At 34.4% G+C, this 19,574-nt stretch overlaps 4 protein-coding genes across 4 annotated transcripts in view; 2 read left to right on the top strand and 2 right to left on the bottom strand.

The window, feature by feature from the left end:
* Positions 1-333: 333 nt before the first annotated feature.
* LOC106102454 (60S ribosomal protein L12) lies at positions 334-1,645 on the bottom strand. The gene is made up of 4 exons (XM_013281939.1): positions 1,480-1,645; positions 1,334-1,407; positions 798-978; positions 334-557 (listed from the first exon to the last, which is right to left on the bottom strand). Exons 1-4 carry the CDS (start codon positions 1,514-1,516, stop codon positions 355-357), a joined length of 495 nt encoding a protein of 164 aa, XP_013137393.1. The 5' UTR covers positions 1,517-1,645; the 3' UTR covers positions 334-354.
* Positions 1,646-2,246: 601 nt separating this feature from the next.
* Positions 2,247-5,156, top strand: LOC106102453 (tumor susceptibility gene 101 protein). Its single transcript, XM_013281938.1, has one exon. It carries the CDS (start codon positions 2,374-2,376, stop codon positions 3,577-3,579), a length of 1,206 nt encoding a protein of 401 aa, XP_013137392.1. The 5' UTR covers positions 2,247-2,373; the 3' UTR covers positions 3,580-5,156.
* Positions 5,157-5,799: 643 nt separating this feature from the next.
* On the bottom strand, positions 5,800-8,666 carry LOC106102162 (serine--tRNA ligase, cytoplasmic). The gene is made up of 8 exons (XM_013281574.1): positions 8,234-8,666; positions 7,941-8,157; positions 7,560-7,720; positions 7,143-7,324; positions 6,907-6,997; positions 6,551-6,807; positions 6,252-6,378; positions 5,800-6,051 (listed from the first exon to the last, which is right to left on the bottom strand). Exons 1-8 carry the CDS (start codon positions 8,552-8,554, stop codon positions 5,917-5,919), a joined length of 1,491 nt encoding a protein of 496 aa, XP_013137028.1. The 5' UTR covers positions 8,555-8,666; the 3' UTR covers positions 5,800-5,916.
* A 248-nt stretch (positions 8,667-8,914) lies between these two features.
* The window catches only part of LOC106102140 (dnaJ homolog subfamily C member 13), a gene marked incomplete at its 3' end in the record, with an annotated part of 21,439 nt that continues 10,779 nt past the window's right edge, over positions 8,915-19,574 (top strand). The window contains exons 1-13 of the mRNA XM_013281550.1: positions 8,915-9,035; positions 9,389-9,738; positions 10,104-10,450; positions 12,029-12,164; positions 12,323-12,441; positions 13,172-13,318; positions 13,435-13,534; positions 14,514-14,552; positions 15,515-15,687; positions 16,427-16,634; positions 17,170-17,325; positions 17,996-18,250; positions 19,009-19,179. Coding sequence (XP_013137004.1) covers positions 9,400-9,738; positions 10,104-10,450; positions 12,029-12,164; positions 12,323-12,441; positions 13,172-13,318; positions 13,435-13,534; positions 14,514-14,552; positions 15,515-15,687; positions 16,427-16,634; positions 17,170-17,325; positions 17,996-18,250; positions 19,009-19,179 — 2,190 coding nt within the window. The remainder of the gene's footprint in view (positions 9,036-9,388; positions 9,739-10,103; positions 10,451-12,028; positions 12,165-12,322; positions 12,442-13,171; positions 13,319-13,434; positions 13,535-14,513; positions 14,553-15,514; positions 15,688-16,426; positions 16,635-17,169; positions 17,326-17,995; positions 18,251-19,008; positions 19,180-19,574) is intronic.

The raw sequence follows: 19,574 nt of genomic DNA, 5'->3' as shown, positions 1-19,574 counted from the left end.
AAAGCTGTAGTTATTGCTAACCTACATTGATTGAATAGTCCAAGTCATGGTATTTTGTGCCTACTTGGCTTTAACATTTTAAGTTTAGTAGTAACATCATCGGGAAAGTTTATTTAGGAACAAGCAGGATTTTTTTAGTCATCTTTGTTTTAATTAGCGATCGCCCACTATCAATGATATGCCAAATTCACAAAACATATTTTCTTGTGTTATAACATATATACCAACAGCGATTTTATTAACTGTATAGGTTACAGAACTTTACTCTTTCAAGACTATATCACAAAATTATGTATTTACTATATTTCTGGCTACTTAACAATAAAACAAATGTTAAATCAAAAGAGGTCCCATTTATTCATCAATAGTTAAAGCTCCACTGTTGATGTCATCAATGAGGTCATGTGGTGGTCTGCCATCAATGGTGCAGCCAACAGATTGCGCTGTGCCAAGGATCTCCTTCACTGTACCAGACAGCTCTCTTGCCATGGACCGTGGCCGCATCGTTTTAGCTATTGTTATAACATCTTCTAATGTTATGTTCCCATTGTGTTTAACTGAAATTAAAAAGTAAAAGAATATTTAATCTATACATTCAAGACACATTTAAAGAATTACATGTGGAAGATAAGTTTTGTACCACAAATAGGACTTTAATTTTAAACTACAGTATAAAGTATAGTAATATTAATTACACCCATCCTTACTATTAAAAAAGATACACATCTGAAAAGGAGAACAATTTTACCTTAATCACTTACTAATATTGATATTTATATATATAATTAAATACTAACTGTTCTTTTGCTTCTTCCTGTCTCGGGGAGGTTCTTTCAAAGCCCTGATAATAAGGGCTGCTGCAGACGGGACCACAGAAATCTGAGCTTGCCTGTTTTGCACAACAAGTTGCACTGTGATCTTCAGACCCTTCCAGTCACTGGTAGCTTTAGCAATGTCATCACCAACCTTTTTAGGAGACTGAAGAACACAAAATTACAAATTCATTTATATTTATAACTGTATTCAAAAATCTCAGAAATCACATGGCCTGGTCCGCGACTCCTTATTGGACATTCGGAGTAGCCGCGACAGGGAACGGGCTAGAAGCACGATCCTGAGTCGCGGGTTCCTTCCATCCGCCAACCGGAAGGACGCGCCTGGTAGGGTGGCGCCCCCCAGGATGTAGACAACAAGACAACCAATAGTTTGAACATTTAATTTTTTTTAAAATAGTGATGTACTGATGAAATCATGTCTTGTCGCCGTATAGGTTATGTTTGACAGATACAAAATTATGGTTAGTCAAATTGTGACCCTATAATTCAATACTCACAAGACCAAGAGGACCAATTTTAGGGGCCAAAGACGACGTTGCACCAACTTCTCCACCAACACACCTTAAGTTAACTAAAATACAAAAAATAAACTTAACATCACATCACTTTAACCCATCTAAAAATGTAGAGCCACTTGCCTTACCGATTTTAATTTCGTTTGGGTCAAACTTAGGCGGCATTGTGCAGTGATATTATTTGCTTCACACAAAGTAAAATATAAAATCCAACGAGATTACTTCGGATTTAAAATACGAGCCCGAAAGCGCTCCGCAAACGCTGACAGCTCGTTGAAAAAGAAATGTCAAAAACGGAATTCAGGCCACTTCGGGTAGGGTTGCCAATTTTCAACTTAACAATTTACGATTATTAACATTTATATAACCAGCGGTCGCTCGGGGTTATGTGCGAGCCGATTACAAAATATCCTATAATTTCTACGTGCGCCAATTACCTTCCCATCAGTCTTGTGAAAATCTGTCCAGGCATTCCAGATGTTATCCGGTGAAATTACGGCCTTTCGGACAGTCTAACAGCAACGTACATTCGTGCATTTTTCCTTTTTTTATTAGATATCAAATATAGACTTTTCGTGGTCCCACCTTGAAATCGACAGATGTTTGAATTATGTAGCGAATACCAATAGTTGCAGTTTTTAAATATATGTTTACGATATAAAAGTTGTAAAATAGCACTCTTCAAATATTTTGGCGACTCAAGTTCGAGAGACAAGTATAGGTGACAAAGCAAAGAACTTTCTTCTTGTATATCGCCATACCCCGCTATAGGTACCTAAAATAGGAACTAGGGCGAAATTAGGACCTACCAAGATGTAGTAGAATGTCGCGAAGCAGTTTAACTGTACTTTAGAGTATTTTTTTGACTCTATAGACACAATATTTGCTCTGTAAATAATGACATTTAGTCAATTTGACAACCGACAATAGTGTGTCATTTTAATTTTTCCTCCCAGAAATTTTGTATTTGAGTGCTTAATTACAACTATTGCATACATTTTGAAAAGAAATTGTCATCAGCTATGGCTAACGATGAAGTTGTGTTGAAACAATATTTGTCTAAATATAAACACCGTGATTATACTGCGCGAGAAGTCATTAGTCTGATTCAAATACATCGTAGTCTTGTATATCGTTTAGAAGCCTTTGTGTTCAATAATGGCACTAGAAAGGATTTACTCAACCTCGAAGGCACGATACCAGTGAATTACAAAGGTGCTTTTTACAATATTCCCGTCTGTATTTGGCTTATGGATACTCATCCACAAAATGCGCCATTATGTTTTGTAAAACCTACCCCTGATATGACGATCAAAACATCTAAATGGGTTGACAGTAATGGTAAGATTTATCTACCTTATCTCCATGAATGGTCACCTTCTGGCTCAACTCTACAACGTTTGGTTCAGAAGATGATTGCAGCATTTGGGGAATTGCCACCTGTTTATGCTAAACCACGCAATCAGCCTCAAATTCCATACCCATTCGATCCCTTCATGCCTCATCCATCAGGCTATCCATATCCTCAAGTTAGCCCCCAGCCAGGTTATTCAACAGCTACCCCTTATCCCACAACATCAAATCCATTACCTTATCCAAACTTTGGTACACCATACCCAGGTCCAGTAAGCACTAATAATCTAGTAGGTACACCTTATCCTGCTGCCAACCCTTACCCACCAACAACCAATTTTGGTGTTGTTACTGAAATGGCTGGTGGTACCATCACAGAGGAGCACATAAAAGCTTCATTACTATCAGCAGTTACTGATAAATTGCGGAGGAAGTTAAATGAACAGTCCCAGCAGTCACAGGCTGAACTGGAAACATTGAGGAGAACTCAACAAGAACTCTGTGAAGGCAAATCTCGTCTTGAAGATATATTTACAAGACTGCAACGAGAGAAAGCAGCGCTTGAGAAAAATTTGAGCACACTACAAGAGAAAGAAAAGGAATTGGAGGCTGCAGTAGAGAGACTTGCGGAGCAAGATGGGATTGAAGCGGATGAGGCTGTAGTAACAACTGCTCCATTATACTCTCAACTTTTAAATGCATTTGCAGAAGAAGCGACATTGGAAGATGCTATATATTACATGGGCGAAGCTTTACGTAAAGAAGTAATAGATCTGGATACTTTCTTGAAACAAGTACGTACATTGGCTAGGCGGCAGTTTACTTTACGTGCATTGATGCACAAATGTAGGCAAAAGGCTCAACTAGCTTGCTAGTGACAATGTTATACCCAATGCAATCTTTATAAATTATGGCTTATCATAATACTGCCATCATAAAGGTATGTAATTTTGTGGGATTGTTATATTTGCAACAATTATGTGTTAAATTCAAATTGCTTAAATGCTTGTTTATATTTTATTTATACACCAAATAGTGTAACTGAAAAACTGTTTTAAATCAATGTAGTTTGACAATAATAAAAAATAAAACATCCAAGCTCAGTTATGATTCAGATATAACATCAAGTAACTGAAAAATACTTTGTTTTGTTCCTTTTATTTTACAATTAAATTTTATTCCGCTTATACACTTTCTTATTTTTCAAAGAAATATAAAAATCCCAGCTTCAGGGCACTTCAATTAGTTTATCATATTCTGTGTGCAAGAAATTAATTCCATATTTTTCTTGAATATGGCCAGGTTTATATTTCTGGTTAGGCTATTACATTTTTATATAATCTGTCAATGCATTTCTATGTATGAAAATAATTTTGCCATCGTTTTATATGAATGTGCTTATTAATTAAACGGAAAGATTGAATTAAAGGTTGTTAATTTGTAGACAAGTGTATGACGCCATAATTGTTCTGTCTTATAATCTTGATAATTTTTGGATGCTATATACAATACTGGGTTTTTATTATACCAAATTATGTATCATTAAATCATGCTCTAGTAACTAAGGTATATTATGATAGACAATAATGCAATGATAGAAAAAATGCAATGGTTGAAAATATTACATTATACATGGATTGAAAAAAATGTATCATGTATCTATTTTGTTTATCTATTATTCTCATATAACTTCTTTGCAGGTCACAATGAAGGTTTATTTTTCAAATGTGTCTTTTTAATTTTCAGCCAGTAAGAATACCTTTTTTTTAGTAAAAATTCTAACAGGAAATAATTATGTTTATTTAGTTCATTCTATTTTGATCAAAACTTTAGTATGTGTAAACAATTTTGTTTTTAGAATTGATAAAATCATATTTTCCTTAATTTGAAGTTTTTGTATAATTCTATAATTACTTTGAAGTATGCCTCATATCTGAGGTAAATTGAATGAAGAATGGTAAAATATTTAAACAATTGAAATTTTCAATGTACAGTGAAGAAAATTGGGAAAGGCTGTTTAACAATAATTTAATCCATAAATACTTATCTTTCAGTAAATATGTATTTTAGACTTTGTAGAACTAAATAGATAAGGATTGAAGAAATCCTACTATTGTAAAATATAGACATAAAAATTTTGTAGTCTAAGTTAAATTGGTTTTATTTTTATTGAACTATTGAAATTAATAAGATCTTATTTTTCATTTGAATTGTATTTCTCTGAACTGAAAGATATTGTTTTTAAGTTTTATCCTGTACATTTGTTTATTTTATAAAATGTACGGTTGGGTTGTAGAAATATGTCCCTCTGTGTATTATGTATTCATTATATTAATAAGGAGTAATATATATTATTGTTAGTCATTTTTATATTGTCTTGACGAACATATAGCATAAGTCAGGTTAGACCCAAGTGGATGTAATTTGTCACAATAAATGAGTAAATGCAAAAGTGTAATGTTTTCTTGTTCTCCCTAATTACCTAAGAGTAATTACAAACGCGCGAAAAACATTACTATCTTTGTCAATCTGGTTAAAAGTATTATCTATACTTGAATACTAATACTATAAAGAGAAAAGATTAGTAGTTTTGTATGTATTGAAATAACTCAAAAAATATTGGGCCGTTTTTATTTTTGTTTTCACTGTTAGAAAGGTAACTCATCAGTAACATAGGCTATATATTTTTATTTACACACGGGCGGAGTCGCGCGCAATAAATTACATATAATAAAATTATTGGCTTATTTTTTTAGTTTTGTAAAACTAATAAAAATAGCCTTAGAATGGAGTGAATAAAATTTGATCTTCAAAGGTCATTTTGTTTAGTATATTTGATAACGAAACATTTGTTTGTAATACTTCAATTAATTTTTGACTTTCCTCAATCAAGAAAGGTCATTAAATTTAAGGCTTAAGAGAACATCACATATTACAAAACAACAAAAGTGTATTCAATCTTGCTGCTTTGGATTGTCATTTTTTAGAAGTTAAAATGATGGTATATAATGCCATTCTATAAACAGAAGGGCCGCAAAAAAAAGCGGGGACACCTTATACATATAGCAACAACTACAGCAGAAAAATCACACATAGTAATGATTCAATATATTTATTTTAAATAAAACATTCTGTGTTACAAGCTTAATGAAAGCGTTATAAATAAAATGCCACTGGTGTGCGAATGAGATTTTTAAATGCATAGCATTTGATTATTTTTTGTCTTCCTTTTGCTTTTTGCCTTTTTTAGCAGCGGCGGCCGCTTCCAGGTCGATAGGAGCTGGCTTCACAAATGGTATGAGCTCTTGATACTGCTCTGGCATCCATGGCTTCAGGATTTCGGGGACCTGTGGTACAAAAATAATATAAAACCATTGAGAAAATAAGCATGTATACATTTTTCATTTGTAGCTCAAATTCATTTTAAGACTATGATGTGAAATTTATGAACCCAGTATAATTGTTTTGATTTTTTATTATTTTCACTAATTTCTAGTTTCCTATTATTTGTAAGTAGCCGAGTTATGATTTTTAAATATTCAATTACCTTAATACCCTCTTCCGTCTGGTTACATTCTAGCACCGCGCAGATGACACGTGTGGTCGCGCACATGGTCGCGTTCAGCATGTGAACATACTCTGTTGCTGCGTTCATCTTCTTTGTTTGACCATATCTGAATAGTTTCAACATTAACAAACAAATCCTCTGACTTGAATAAAACTCTATAGTGTTCTAATTGATAAGGTAAATCAATAACATAAACGATTTTTTTTTAAATCAAGTTTTTCAAGTAAGGTAGTGAAATATTTATAAATGGCACAAAATATAATATTTTTCCTTATTACCTGACCAGTAATCTTCTAGCTTGATATTCAAGACAGTTGCTGCAGGAAACAAGCTCACGGAAAGCTCCAGACCCTGGGAACCAGGCTTCCAGATCCAATTTCTTAGCAGCCGCATGATTTAATGCACCTGATACAATGTTTACAATGCGGTATGGTATACCAAGGGTCTGGTAGAAATCCTCGGCATTCCCAATCATCTCATCCATCATCTTCCAAGATGCATCATCATGAGGAGAGGTCAGAACAAACTGCTCTACCTGTATTATAAAAAAAAATATTATATTATAATTTTATATTTTAAAGAGTTAAAGTGTAATGTGACTACAATAAATGTTTTGTTTGATCAGGTGATTTACCTTTTCAAACTGATGCACTCTGAATATACCGCGCGTGTCGCGGCCGTGAGAGCCTACTTCTTGTCGGAAACAAGTTGACAAACCTGCATACCTGAAAATTGTCATCAATATTTTGTAGAAAATGCATTCAAATGGTACCTTTATTTTGATGAGATTATTTTAAAAACATTTTTGTGTACATAATTTGTAGTAATTATTATTCATTAGTAGTTAATATTTTATTTTCAACAACAAACCTTATTGGCAAAGAGGATTCTGCAAGCCATTCATCTCTGTGGTACGCTGCAATCGGCTGCTCTGATGTTGCTATCAAGTATTTCTCTTCAATGATATTATCACCTTTATTTTCTGAACCTTTTCCAACAACCTTGTAAAGTTCCTCATCAAATTGTGCTAATTGAGCTACTTCTTGCATCACCTAATAGAACAAAAAATAAATTAATTACTTGTAAATAATGTAATAATTATAATGTAATAATTTATTGTTCAGGCAAGAAAACATTTGAAACTACTGCGTAAACATCATCAAAAACTATAAACATTTCCATTGACAAAGACTAATGTATATGCTTTAACTAGTCTAAGACATTTATATATTTTTTTTAATTAAATACAGTAAGTAAAACTAAGCAAAGTTATGTAATAATCTTCACCTCTTTTCTCATGAAGAAAGGAGTGTACAAAGGTGTGTAACCCTTCTTCAGGAGTATTCTCAAAGAGAGCTGTATTAGAGCCTGTTCTAAGAAGACAGCAGGACCTTTCAGATAGTATCCTCTCCCACCTGCTACTGCTGTACCTCTATCACCATCCATACCTGTACAAAAAAATAATTAAATAATGAAACATAATTTTAATATGTTAAAACATCATAAATGATAAAGACATGTTAAAAGTCACAATTCCATTAACATTTTGATGTCTGTCAGATCGTAAATGGAGCTTACAAAGCAAAGTGTTTATGACTTATAATCTGTATTTGGCCATTAATATAGGAACTTTGTCTCTATAAGCCACTAGAACTAAGATGTACTTACCGTCAATCATGCAAATAAGATCAACATGGGAGTACTTCTGTCTAACAGTGCAGTCCCCAAATGTCCTCTCCACAAGGTTATGGTCCTCATCATCATCCACAGGAACTGAAGGGTGTAGGTGGTTGCCCACTTCCCTTAAGGCTGCAGAACGAGCCTTCTCTGCGGTTATTAGACCTTGCTCATTCTTTGTTATGGCCTCATCTATAAGCACACGAACCTAAAACATTGTGATTAAATAATTAAAGGAATTAACGTCGAAAAAAGTTTGGCTTCAATTAATACTGAAAGTTTACCTTTTTAATCTGATTTACAGTAAGAGGCCGTAGCTGTTCTGCAGTCAAGTTAACCAGGTTATCGGCAACAGAGGCCGGTACTTCCTCATCTTCTGGTCCCACAGGCTCTTTGTTCTTCATCTTCTGACCAATTTCCTTGCTACACACATTCTTTAATTTGTTAAAATTATCTGCCTCGTGTCTCAAACGTCTCCAAAGAAGATCCTGATCCACCACGGTGTCGACTAAAGCAACATCTTTAAATCTCTTACGCTGGTTCTCGCGAATCTTTTCTGGATCACCGTCTTTGTCAGCTCTAAATAAATCTAAGTCTAGAACCATGGCGCACTGTTATGTATAATGCAGATTTAACAAAAAATATACTTTAACCGTATGGTACGGTACGAATTGAATAGTTTGACGTTGACACAAATCTGATGAAAGTCTGGCAGATTTTGTGACAGAATGACAAATCGACAATGTCAAAAATTATACATTCCAATTTATGCAAACCTTTTATTTGTGTGTCCGTTTTCGCATTTCAATTAATCAATTAAGCAACAAAAGGGTCATAAATTAAGTATAGGGGCGGTTATGAAAGTGTTACAAAATGGTGGCATTTTGAAAACCTTAATCTCAATCTTTTCAACGTGTTTAACTAGCATGTAAATGGCAACATTACACGTCAATTGTCAAATACAATTGTGAGTGTGCCGTATATTGAGCTTATCTCATAAATATTTTTCTGATTGTTTTCTTGAATATGCGGGTCATATCCCTAAAGCGGTAATCACAATAAACCAAGAGAATTCACTAAAAAATTGTAAGTGTGTCTTGTCAATACCATTAACATCTTAAATTAATAAAAAGTTTCAAATAGTCCCTTGTTTACACGTCTCCAATGTCCATTTTCTTGTGATCTATTTACAAAGGGGTGGATACATAACAAAAGGCGTCGAATATAACATACTTCATTCATATTTTAAGTTTTTAATAATCGAATTAAAATAAGTTGTAATTTTATTATTATTTTTCACATTATACCCTTGACTCTTATTTTCCTAACAATTGTTTTGTTCTGTTTCCTGTTCACAGTTGTTGAACATAATTGTATTTATTTATCTTTTAGAATAATTATAAAACGTTTTATAGTAATAATTTTTTTTAATATTCCAGGCAATGATAAGATGATTCCGTTAAAGGACAATCAGGATGTTGCTTCATTCCTTGTCACAAAGTACTCATGGAAGGGCAAATACAAGCGAGTATTTTCAGTGGGCACGCGCGGCATCACCACTTATAACCCAGACAGACTGGAGGTGACCAACAAGTGGCTGTATGCGGATGTTGTAAAACTTGCATTACCCAAAACTTCCAACTCCGTATCAAACAATGATTTCGTACTCAAGATGAAGAAAGATAAGAGAGTAGATACAATGAAGTTTTCATCTGAACATAAATGTTTGATATTAACAGAGGCTTTTAAATATAGACATCTGTTTGCTGAAAAATCAAAGGAGATTTATGTAAGATATTTCTTTAAATAGACAGTTATAACATTTCAACAATCAGGCGCAGAAATATTTATACATTTACTGAACTTTATAAACTTATATAAGGTTTACAAATACAGACAATTTTTTTCTATTCACATTCTTCAAATGAATGTTACTGAAAATTTGTAAATGTATAAATAATTATTGTTGCTTTAAATTAATTGACAATTCAACCAAATTCTTAAGCAAGATTTGAATATAAAGCTTAAATTATAAAGCCACACTTAAACTCCAAAGTCCATTAAAATAGTGATGTCTATCAGTTTTCAAGCTGCATTTATAAAGTATTTAAGATTAGTTTAAAAAATAAGGTTACATTTATCAATTTGTTACAGAGATATCAAGCATATAAACACCATTGGAGTGGTACTAGATTGCCAGTTGTCCTTGAAGTAGGACCATGTTCTCTAGAGCAGTTGGACCCATCCACACATACGCTTCTAGCCAGCTACCCATATTGTGATATACAAGGGATATTACCAGTGATAGATATCCCTGGAGGTTTTGTCTTAGCTGTCGGAGGGTATAGCCGTCTACATTTATTTTCAAATTCAATGGAACACCAAGCTATTATAGGAAAAATGTTGGAAATGGCCAACTTAATTCTGAATACAACAATAAAAGTCCTAACAGCGACAATCACCTTGGATGATTACCATAATCAAAGATTCGGAAAGTACAGGTATGAAAAATTATTTACATATACATTTCTAACTTTCATCTCGGAATTTTGGGACTTACTCCTTATGATATCAACATTTTAATCAATTTCTTTTCGAATTTGAAAGTAACATTAGCAGCAACTGTAGATTTTTGTTGTTTATTGAATGCTTATGTCAATATACAGTAGAACCTCGATAACTCAAACCTTGGTAACATAAAAACCTCTATAACTTCAAAAAATAAAATGTTCCCTTCCCATCAGAGACCAAAACCTCTATAACATAGACCCTTGATAACTTAAAATCTCTATAACTTAAAATATTTTGTGTTTCTCTTGGACTTTAACTTATCTAGGTTCTACTGTAGATTGCTTTTTAAAGAAAAATTATAAAAATGATTCTATTTGTTATATTTAGTAATCTTATTTTTGTCAAGTTGAATATATGGTAATAACAAAATGGACATAAGGTTTTATTTTTAAAGATTTATTTGCAAAATTTTTGTTTTAAACATATGTTAGTTTACATAGGGGCCAACATAAAATAAACTTTGCAGTGTAGTTCTACTAAGTTTAAAATTGCCTTGAAGTAGTGAATCATTGTTTATCTAATACATGTTTGCTATAAAATGTAGTTGTAAAATATTGTTATCATTTCGTATAAAATGTTTTTTTTATCTAATTGAATGTTGCAAATTATTAAACACTGTTATTTAGTGCTGAAGGATTCAGATTTATGGTATCGTAATTACATAATATGTAACAATACAACGACAAGCCTTCAGTAGATTATAATCTAACTAATATTATAACTGCGAAAGTTTAAATGGATGTTTGTTAGAGTTTGTAGCTTAAACGGCTGAACCGATTTTGGTGAAATTTGGTACAAATATAGAGAATAGTCTGGAAGCACACATAGGCTACTGACTTTAGTTTTTTTTTTAATTGTATGCTGACTGAGTCGCGAGCGAAAGCTAGTTATTACTAAAGTTTTCTTATTGACTTATATTGCAAATAGAATTGACACAATAGTACTAATATTGTAATGTGTAAATTTGGACAGATTTATGTATGGAAATATTTTTCCACATAACATGAGTATGTTTGATCAGATCTAGATGAAATTTAGAATGATTTTTTCTTATTAGACGAAGTAGTATTAGTCAAGAACTGTTAATATAGCTGATACACTTTTCACTCTTTGAGAAACATTTTCAAAGCAAGAAATATGTCTTAGTGTTTACATTAACTGTAACATAACTTAACTGTGTTAATCAGATTAGACTTTACTGAAGAATGTTAGCCTGGAAGTAGGTTACCTTATTCTTCTTACATTTCTTTGAAACACTATTTTAATATTGGATTTCTGTAATGTATAAGTTTTTAATCTTTGTCTGAAGACAGACAGACAAACAGACGAAAAAAAAATCGGATTATATTGTCTATTTTTCTTATTGAAATAACTCAAATTATAATAATTCATTCACCAATAAAAAGCTATGCTAATAATTTTACGCGGACGGAACCGCGAGAAACAACTAGTAATAATTACTAACAGTATATTTTAATGACTGTATTCAAAGATAATGTATTTTTCAGTGAGGATCAACATCAGACATCATTGAGCGAGTTCACGGTCCACAAGGTGAACCCCGCGCGGTATATTGAGCCAATGCGACGTACCCTATGCCTCTCTGATACATGCATACTGGAACGAGATCCACAGACATATTCGGTAAGATGTAAGAAACTGAATATCATTCCGACGTTATAGTATTTTTTTACTGTTTTGTGTTGTTTACTCGGGCTCCTATGAGTCTCGTTCTAGCATTTAATTTGAATAACAATCGAAATAGTTTTTCTAATGTAACATTTATTCTAATTTATTTGCAGGTTGTGTGTTTGCGTCCTTTGAGCGACGTTTTCGCTTTAGTCCGAGATCCCGAACATCCGCAGAAGTTTTCTATAGAATATTTAAATGGACAGGTTCGAACTTATTTGGCTGGAGAAAGGTAACTTACAATCATACTTATATTATAAATGTGAAAGTTTAGATGGATGGATGGATGTTTGTTAGAATTTGTAGCCTAAACCACTGAACGGATCTCAAAGAAATTTGGCATAAATGTAGAGGATAGTCTAAAAGAACATATAGGCTACTTGGTTTTTTTTTTTTAATTCTACGTGGACGGAGTCGCGAGCGATAGCTCGTAGTCTATATTGTTCTTACTGCAATTACAGTGGGCCTTGCAACAAAATCTTCTGCTCAAAATGCATACAATGTATTTTGGTGTCAATATGAAAACTTTCACTGCAATTTTCGTGCTAGGGTTTTAGCTTTTAAGGATTTAGGAATGATTTGGCTTACCGCACTTAGCCGCATTTAAACCTCTCATTGTTAATTTATTTGAATTACTGTATTTATCTATATTATTGATTTTAATTCTATTCTGAGGGAGACACCTAAAGCGCGCACAAAGTCGTAAGAGAAAATAGTTAAGAAATACGTTGTTTTTGTATTAACACAAAGTTATATGGCTAATAAAATAATTGTAACATTATTAACTTCTACACTTATAAGATCAGAATGGCGCGCTTTTTGTAATACGTCTGAATGACATTGACAGATGTCCTAGGGATGGGACTTACTTAATTGATCTAGTGTTGTGCTGATCTTCCATTGCAACTTAAATTTTTTTTAACAGTATAAAATAGACAGTTTTGACTTGAAAATGTTTGTAGGGACGCGTTGTTAGCTTCTCTGGTGGAGGGCGTGCGGTCTACGGGGCAGCGCGACGTGCACGTGCGGTCGTGGGGCACGCCGCGCGGCTACCGGCTGGGCCCCCTGCATCAGGCCGTTGACGAGGAGACGGAGTCCAACCACCTAAGGTATACTCATAATCACCTCTTTATCATACTTCATACTAATATTATAAATGCGTACTTGCCGCATAAAAGCTTTTTTTTAACTGTTTAGGTAATAAATAATCAAATGTTGTTTTCAGATTGTTCCAGAACCCAGGTGATATGTTACCTGCGGAAGTAATAGAGCGGTTTAACGCAAATGTCGGTTACAGCGGCCTTATATACTCCGTCAGTCAAGACGTGAGTAAATATATCATGTTATATGTGTCTGTTAACATCATCTTGGTAACATAAACCTAACAGTTGGTAGTATGTAACTAATGTATTAACAATTATAATATATTTTGTATGTAGATGATAGATAAATACTTTGAGTTCTGTATTTTAGTAGACTAAATTAATTTTTAAATTAAATAAGAAATAATTCGGAGGTTAGTCCATATTTTAGATAAATTAAAATAAATAAAACTTTATTAAAAAGTTTTAAGTAAAGTTTAGTAAATAACTTTAGTTTATTATTTTAATTATTGATTATATGAAAAATATCTTATGTCAGTTATAAAAAAAAAAATAATTAAAAAAAACGAATGGATGATATAAATCTGTTGTTCAAAAACTACTCTTAAACCTTTCATTAATAAGCATGAATACTAACATTTACTTAACAATATTCTCTAACAATATAATATTACACTTACTATTGTTTGTTTAGCTTCTTAAATCAAGTTAACACTTTAAATGCCACTACCGTTTAGTTTAGTGATCAATTAAAACTAAACCTTATTTTTATGACAGTAATGTACAATTTGCCATATAAATAACTGTTTTACGCTCGTAATAGAAATAAAATAGTATAAGAAAGCGACCATGTACATACATTTAGTTAAACAAAGCTATAGTACATACATATTTAGTTTTCTCATTTACAACTGGAGGAGTAATTTAAACTTTTAAATTCATATCATAAAAAAAATTGCAGCTCATAAGTATGTGAATCCTTTGTAAATTAACGTAACTATCAACGCTATCGCATCGTCAATGTGGCATAACCCTTATAAGGATTCTTATTGTATTGCTATCTCTTTCATTCTCTTTATAAACAGAGATGACATAATATAAAGGTGTAACAACACTGAATGAACTGCAATTTTTATCGCTTGTGTTTAAGTTTGTGATAGTGACTACGGGGCATGTTAATATTGTGTTGTATGCGTTGTAGGCCCGTCCCCTGTTGTGGCTGTTTCTTACGTGGGATCTTGTAAGTCCCCATAATGTTTATTATCTCTATTTAAATTTATATATGTTGTGCAAGGTTATTGTCACTGGGTGTTTTGTAACAGCATTCAAAGGGTTGGGTGAATTTTGGTCATGATATCAAATGCATTTAAAAAAAAAATAACAATAAATATATACCTCCCTCGAATTCTAATAATCGTTAAATTAACGGTTTTTAAACATGCAACGTCATTTTAACTTTTTAAATTAGCACAACTAAATTTATCTTTCTTTGTTTAACAAGCGAATTCTCTCATGTACTGTATATAACATAGTGTTAATAATCATAAATAGAATTGTAAATATGTTAATAATTACCTTTTGTATCCCTCTTGCACTAAGTTGGAGAAATTTCAAACCATAATATTTCTGCAAAGTTTGTAAAAATTACTATGGCATTATATTCTACGTCATTGACGTCATTGGTAATTCTTCATCAACCTTATTCCTATTAAAGGTAGACACAGTATGTGCTGCTGTTCCATACATCTCTATCAGCCCTCATACTGAATTCATTCCCTTATGCATATCCTCTTTCAAAATCCATTCATACTTTCTTTGGTCTTCCTCTACCTTTATTCATATAGACAGACAAGTTATTTGACCCGGTGAGTATAACTGAAAATAAATTTTATTTAGCTCACTAGCGCCTTTTTTGTAATTTTCTATATCCTTGTAGGTCTTACAAGTTTCACAGAATCAACCAGCCAGCGCTTAGTTTACTTGGTTAAACATCTTTGTTTGACTGTACTTTTTTTTGACATCAAAGCCATATGACGAAAAGTTTGTACAATGCTTTACTATCAAACAATGTTGCCATGTTGAAATTATCAATTTCCAATCAATCATTGCAGAAATATCGTGGTTAAAATATATCCGTGCGACTTTTTAGTGGAAATAGTGCTTAATGCATTCATAGTATGGCATGATGGTGTTATTTGTTAGAGATTGTTCGCTGAGAACAAGGAGAAGTTGATCAGTGGTGCGCTGACTGCGCTGGTGAGCGGCGCGCCCTCCGGCAGCCATCTGACGCCGCGCGAACTGGAGGCGCAGTTCCACGCTCTTAGACGACTTTGTGCAAGTAAAGTTGGATTTGCTGCATTTACTGCGCTGCCCGGGTAAGTCACGGTTAGAAAGGATAGAATTGGTTATATTTTGACTGAACTATCGCATAACTGTTTAGTCGCGCTTTGATTCCTTTGAGCTTATGAAGGTGCGCACACTACTCGTTTTTTAGTTGTGGAACTAAACAGTAGTATTGGTTGCGAATCAATTGACAATCGACAATCGCAGAATGTGTGCGATAGTTTTTAAAGATGTGCGCTCGTTCTTAATCCATACTATTATAAAAAGAAGAGATTTTTGTATGTTTTAAAATAACTTAAAAATTATTGAGCCAGTTAAAAAAGCCTTTCACCAATGAATAGCAACGTAATCTGTATAACGCAGACTAAGTTAATTTTTATTCCACATGGACGAAGACACGAGCAACAGCTAGCTAATAATATAAAAGTATCACAATACTGTAAACTTGAGTCTGTATACAGACATTACTTTGGAAGCCATTTACACGAATTTTTTCAAACATCGAGTACTTAGTTTATGGTGATTTTAGAAGAAAATAGAGTGTGTTTTATGGTTTGCCGGACGTCCAACTAGAGTCCCTTTTCGTTTCCACCCTTTTTCTTATATGTAAAGGATGGGAAGGGAACGTGGATTTGACGCTGGAGGAGACGCATAGGAAGCGGAAATATCTTGTTTATCTGCGTTTCCTTCGTGACTATGTGCAGATATGATTCATGTGGCCGCTTGCTCGTTTGCCACCCTATGGTATAAAAAAATGTTATATTGTGTCAGTTTCCGCGAGTGGATAGGCAGTGCGGTGGTGAGCGCGCTGCGGCGGGACTCCGCGGCGTGTTCGCACGCGGCGCTGGACGCGGTGTGCGCGCTGATGCAGCCGATGCACGCGGAGCCCGACCTGCGCCAGGAGCAGCTCAACAAGGCCAGCATGCTCTCCTCACCGGCCTTCTTAGATGGACTGCTCACCATGTGGGCGGAGCATGTGGTAAGTGATGTGGAGATATCTTTAATAACAAAATTTGCATCACCTAGAACTATACTGATTTAATAAAGCGTAAACACACTAGTTACGATGGATGTCAGCATTCACAGTATATTTTTGAATAATACTCTTTTTTAATAAAAAGTTCTACATTTAGGATACTCTTTAGACAATATATATTCACGTTATTAAATTTAAGGAGTAAGTAATTTGGAAAAAATCGTTATAAGGGAATGAGACAAAAACTACAAGCTGACACATCAAAGAAGCAAGGTTACCATGGTAACGGCAATTGTAATCCAAAGGCCTTCGTTATCATAGTGCATTTGATTTTTTTGCAATTGAAAAAAAAAAAGTTTTTATAATTTCATGCGGATGAAGCCGGACAGGAATAGCTTTCATACCTATATGAAAGCGAGCTATTCCTGTCAAAGTAAATATCTATCATAATCTATAATAATCTATCCTAATAGAGGAAATACCGAGTTATCTAGTTGTAAACAATTTAATAATGAGTATATTTTACTTTGTTTTCCAGAACGCGGGCAGCGGTGCGCTGGTGGTGGCGGCGATGCTGGATTTCCTGACGTTCGCGCTGTGCGTCCCCTACAGCGAGACTACGGACGGCAAGCAGTTCGACCAGCTGCTGGAGATGGTCGCCAACAAAGGACGCGTCGTATTCAAATTGTTTGAGGTAAACTCAACTGAAGTAATTTAAGTATTAACACAATGTAGTAATGTTTCATATTATAAATGCGGAAGTTTGGATGGATGGATGTTTGTCACTTCCTATAGCCAGAACAGGTTAACGGATCTCATTGAAATTTGTCACAGATGTAAATGAAAGATGAAAATGAAAAATTTTAATTTATTTAAATAAATATAACAATATACATTGTCCTATCAAACATTATCTCTTCTTAAATCACTTTTCGAAAATACTAACACCTTCATACTAGCCCAGGCCTCGCGAGGGTTTTATACTGTACGAGCAGAAGGTATATATTAACGTCCTGACTTCATCGTATGACAACGAGGCAAGCCAGTTTGATACGATACTCTTTACCTCATATGTTTTCTTGTTTTTTATGTCACACTTCATTGCCACTTTGTTGTATGCAAAAATTTTCGCAAAGGGACCAAGGTGTTGCTCAAAGGTAGTATTAACAACTGGCATGATAAGCCTGTAAAAATATTTGTAGCCAGTAGGAGCAATTAATATAAAGCGGTGGCCTAAATGTACCTAGTCTTCCTTTAGTCCGAGATATATAGTAACAAAGATCTATCCATCCATCCAAACTTTCACATTTTTTTAATATTAGTATAATTGTAAGATGAACAGTAAATAAGTATGTGTGGTGCAGCACCCGTCGCTGGCGATAGTGAAGGGCGCGGGGCTGGTGACGCGCGCGCTGGTGGAGGAGGGCGCGGGCGGCGTGGGCGCGCGCATGCAGTCGCTGGCGCTGGCGGAGGCGGCGCTGCCCCGCCACCTGCTGGCCGCGCTCTACCAGCCCGCGGGGCAGCCGGCGCGCCTGCATCTGCGCCACCTCGCCCGCCACCTCGTCGCGCTCTGGCTCGTCAACCACGCGCCCGCCCACGACCTGCTGCAGCGGATCATGGTAAACAGGATATTTCCCCTTCCTATATGTTTCCTCCACTCATAAAGGTGAGGAAACGGACTAAAGTTAGGCCTCCGGCACCACACTCATTACTCTGGGCAAGCCGGCATATTCGTGCGAAGATGTTAATCCGGCTCTACCACTGTTAAGTAAATCATTATCTACTTGAAAAGTAAGAAAAAGAGGAACGTATTATATTGTTTTTTACTTGTTACTATAATCTTACATTGTAGTACTGAATGGAGAAAATAGTTAAAAATGTTTGTATTGAAGTTTTGGAAATTATTTATATATTTTTAACTAGCTGTTGCTCACAACTTTGTCCGTGTGAAAAATAGACACTGCTAACGTAGCTTTTTAATGGCGAAAGAATATCTGAAATCGGCCCAGTAGTTTTTGAGTTACTTCAATATATACAAAAATACAAATCTTTCCATTTTATAATACTGGTATAGATGAGAGTAAAATGCTAATATGCAAGCAAAGACATTTAAGAAATATATAAACTAGACATAGAGAACAACATTATTTCTCCGATAACTTCTTTGTATGGTGAAATCTCAATGTCATATTTGACACAGGGAGACGCATCTCAACGTTTGAATTATTTGTGATTTTGACTATTGGACACTATGTAGCGCTAGTGGATTATATAAAAAATGTTTCAAGTGAAGTGTCAACTATGCTTTTTCTATATATTTTTAAATCCGTAGGCAAGTAATAAAAGTAAAGATAAGTAATATGAGATATTTGTTCAGCCGTCAGGTCTGCTGTCGTTCCTGGAGTCGAAGGAGTCCCCGCCGGCGGGCGCGCAGGAGCGCGTGCCGGAGCGCGACAACCTGCAGCTGGCGCAGGCCAGCGTGAAGCAGCGCGCGCCGCACTGGGAGGCCCTCGAGCGCCAGGTCAAATATGTAGAGAAACATATTGAAGTAAGATATACTATATTTAATATATATTTGTATTATATAATAGCTTTCGCCCAAGAACCGTCCGCGTGGAATTAATAAAAAAAAAGTAGTCTATGTGTTCTTCCAGACTATCCTGTTCTTATCAAATGTCATCGCGATCCGTTCAACAGTTTACTACAAACTAACAAATATCCATCCTTTTATTATTTTGTATTTATAAAATTAGTAAAATTGGAAACCACCTTTAGAATAGAAAACTAAAAAAAACATATTTTTAATCTGTAGTCGCAACTCGATTTGTTAAAATTGTTTAACACATTTTGACAGATTGCGGTCAATCGAAATACAAATGTGATAGGCTACTTTTATAATTTCTACGCTGATAAAAGTTATGCAAGAAAATATGACATGTACTT

The sequence above is a fragment of the Papilio polytes genome, unplaced genomic scaffold, assembly GCF_000836215.1.
Source record: "Papilio polytes unplaced genomic scaffold, Ppol_1.0 DF823923.1, whole genome shotgun sequence".
Classification (NCBI taxonomy): Eukaryota; Metazoa; Arthropoda; class Insecta; order Lepidoptera; family Papilionidae; genus Papilio; species Papilio polytes.
Note: the sequence above shows the minus strand (reverse complement) of the source record. Positions and strands in the feature narration are given on the sequence as shown.